We start from the raw sequence: 2,766 nt of genomic DNA on the forward strand, positions 1-2,766 counted from the left end.
GTTGCTTTCTTTTGACAGGAGAGCAAAACAGAAAAACAGATTTAACAGTGCTTGACTCCGGGCTTTGTGTGGCACAAGTCATGAAGGGTTCAGATGACGTATATGAAACACTTCTAAGTCGCTATAATAAACTCTGACATCCTACAGTTGATGATGCCTGATGTCATCTGTAAAAAACAAAATAAAACAAATAGACAAATCAGTTTTTTTTATCTGCCGCTGATCCATGGGAATAGTCATCTATTATGTGACAGTGAATGTTTACAGCTTCGCTGCAGTGCTCCTGGAGTGGACCATGCTGCAACGGCATCACTTAGGGTTATTCCTGTCATACTGTAGCAATGTTGCTGTGGCAACAGGCCCGCGCAAGAGAGACAGAAAGAGAGAGATTGTATACCTATACAAATGTTCAAATAAGCACTTCAGTCCTTAAAATAAATCATTAATCGAACACTAGCCTTCTTTGTCTACGAATCATTTTTTTTTTATTGTAGTCTTTATAGCTTATTGTTGTTATCGGCGAGTTTGAATTTTTTTTTTTTGTCCAAAAAAGGGTTAGGTTCATCTTCCGACAAACACAGTTAGTGTTGTTTTAGAGCTGCTGACGTGTTGGTGGAGAAGATAAATACTGTAGCGCAGTTACACGTGCCCCGCACGATGGATCCGAGGATTATCATCCCAACCTGGGTCAATCCGTCCGTGGGCACTTGGAGGTCGGACCCCTTTGGCAGTGATGCCGGGCAGAGGTAGGGCCACGTGCGCGATGTCCTAATGTCAGTGGATTGGTGCTGGGTGCTCTCAATGGAAAGCGAGGGTTCCACATTGTGAGAAAGTGTTATGGTTAATATTTTTTTCTTTTTTAGCTGACAAACTGCAATCATGCATAAAGGCTACATTTGCAGATGGACAACTGAGTCAGAAACATCGTGTGCTTGCTCGGACCAATCTGATAAGCGCGCCCATAAATTGCTGAGATCCACAGAAATGCCTGCATGTTTATTCATTTAAAGTTACTTGAAAGTCAGTTATATATCATAGTCATGGACGCAACGGCTTCAATGTAAAGTAACGATTGTCATTTTTGATTCAGTGTCAGAAAATGGTGGAAATGTCCCATTTCCAAGTTGACTTATAATTGTGACTTGTTTTGTGCGACCGGACCAACATTTCAAAAACCAAAGATCTGCAGTGGATATCATAGAGGACTAAGAAAATCAGCAAATATTCAAACCTGAGAAGCCACAACCAAGGACTTTTTGAAAGAAAAAAAGCATAACAAATGACTCGACTTTTTAAGTTGCCGAACTTTTCTGTCCTTTGATTAATTGGCCGTTTTATCTCTAGTATAACGCGTTTGATATACAATCTGGAACTAACGATTATTTTTATTATCATTAATCAGTTTGGTTAAGCTATAAAATGTCAGAAAATGCTGTAAAATGTTGAGCACAATATCCTGAATGCCAGGTGATGCCTTTCTCAGACCAACAGTCACAAACCAAAACATATTCAGTTGAATACCACACAATATTTATCTTTCAGAAGCCCAAAACAGTGAATTTTCAGCAGTTTTGCTTAGGAAATTGAATTAAAAATGAACCATGTTTTAAATTAGTTGCTAAATAATACTTTTCATCACTTAATCAACTAATGTTTGACATTAGGGCTGCAACTAACAATTATCATTCTATTATTTGTTTTGTCCGAACAACAGTCCAAAACCCAAATATATTCACATTCAACAAAGAGAAGCAGCAAATCCTCACAATTGAAAAGCTGCAACAATATAATGTTAGGTCAGTTCTACTTGGAAATAAGGCCATAAATTATTGATCGATTACTTTTCTGTTGATGTACTAATTGATTGATCAAATACTTTCCACTCTATTTGATATGGTGCCAAAAATATTTTCACAATTATAGTCAAACTCTCTGGTTTTATTGGAACCTTTTGTATTCAGAGCAACACCTCTCTCTCTGTGGTGTTGATGAACACCTCAAAGTAAGTTGATTTGATAAAAGCCTGTTCCAGAGCTGCAAGATGATTGCAGTTGCAGAACTTTTACGGAATTAATTGTGTTAAAAGATCTAATTATTCCCACAGTAGCGCATGAAACTCAATGTAACACCGCTGTATGACTAATGTCAGACCTCCTCCTGCATGCAATTGTGTGCTCAACAGGAGCTGATTAAGGGTTATTACTTGCACCATTGTGTGTGTGTGTGTGTGTGTGTGTGTGTGTGTGTGTGTGTGTGTGTGTGTGGTGTGGGTGTACATCGTGTATTGAACGTCCTGCGATGGTTTGTGTGTGTGTGTGTGTGTGTGTGTGTGTGTGTGTGTGTGTGTGTGAATGGGTGGGTGGGTAGGTGAGGGGGTGACACAGAGACAAAGAGCAATCTGTAGGACCCTTACAGCCACCTCTTAGTTGAAGTGCCTTTACCTCCGCCGGAGCCCATCTCTGCCGTGCTGCTGGCCAGATGTGACAGCTGTTTTCAGATTTTATCGCAGAGGATTTCTTTCGGTGTTCCTCTGTTTCATCTCCGTAAGGGTTTCACCACTCTTTAAGGTAGCTTTATCATCGCGCAGACCTGAAATAGCTGTCGCAGTGCACACCCAAAGGACGCCTGTGCACCCAACAACCCACACTGCCTTTTCCTTCCCACTGTGAACCTTTCAGCCACATGCTGAAACCTTCCTCAAATTCTTCTAATCCAATTTTAATTTAATTGAAATTGTTTTTATGTAAAGCACTTTGAATTGCCCTG

General features: G+C 40.0%; 1 protein-coding gene across 2 annotated transcripts in view; it reads left to right on the plus strand.

Annotated features, from left to right (window-relative positions):
* kcnt1a (potassium sodium-activated channel subfamily T member 1a) overlaps positions 1 to 2,766 on the plus strand; it is a 31,792-nt gene that overhangs the window by 6,934 nt on the left and 22,092 nt on the right. The window contains exon 1 of one of the 2 annotated variants that reach the window (XM_032539462.1): positions 623 to 746. The exons of the other annotated variant lie outside the window; for it this stretch is intronic. Within the exon in view, the coding sequence (XP_032395353.1) occupies positions 658 to 746 (89 nt within the window). The 5' untranslated portion in view covers positions 623 to 657. Of the gene's footprint in view, positions 1 to 622; positions 747 to 2,766 lie in introns of those variants that run through there. 2 annotated transcript variants of the gene reach the window in all.

This window comes from Etheostoma spectabile, chromosome 16 (assembly GCF_008692095.1).
Source record: "Etheostoma spectabile isolate EspeVRDwgs_2016 chromosome 16, UIUC_Espe_1.0, whole genome shotgun sequence".
In the NCBI taxonomy this organism is placed as follows: domain Eukaryota; kingdom Metazoa; phylum Chordata; class Actinopteri; order Perciformes; family Percidae; genus Etheostoma; species Etheostoma spectabile.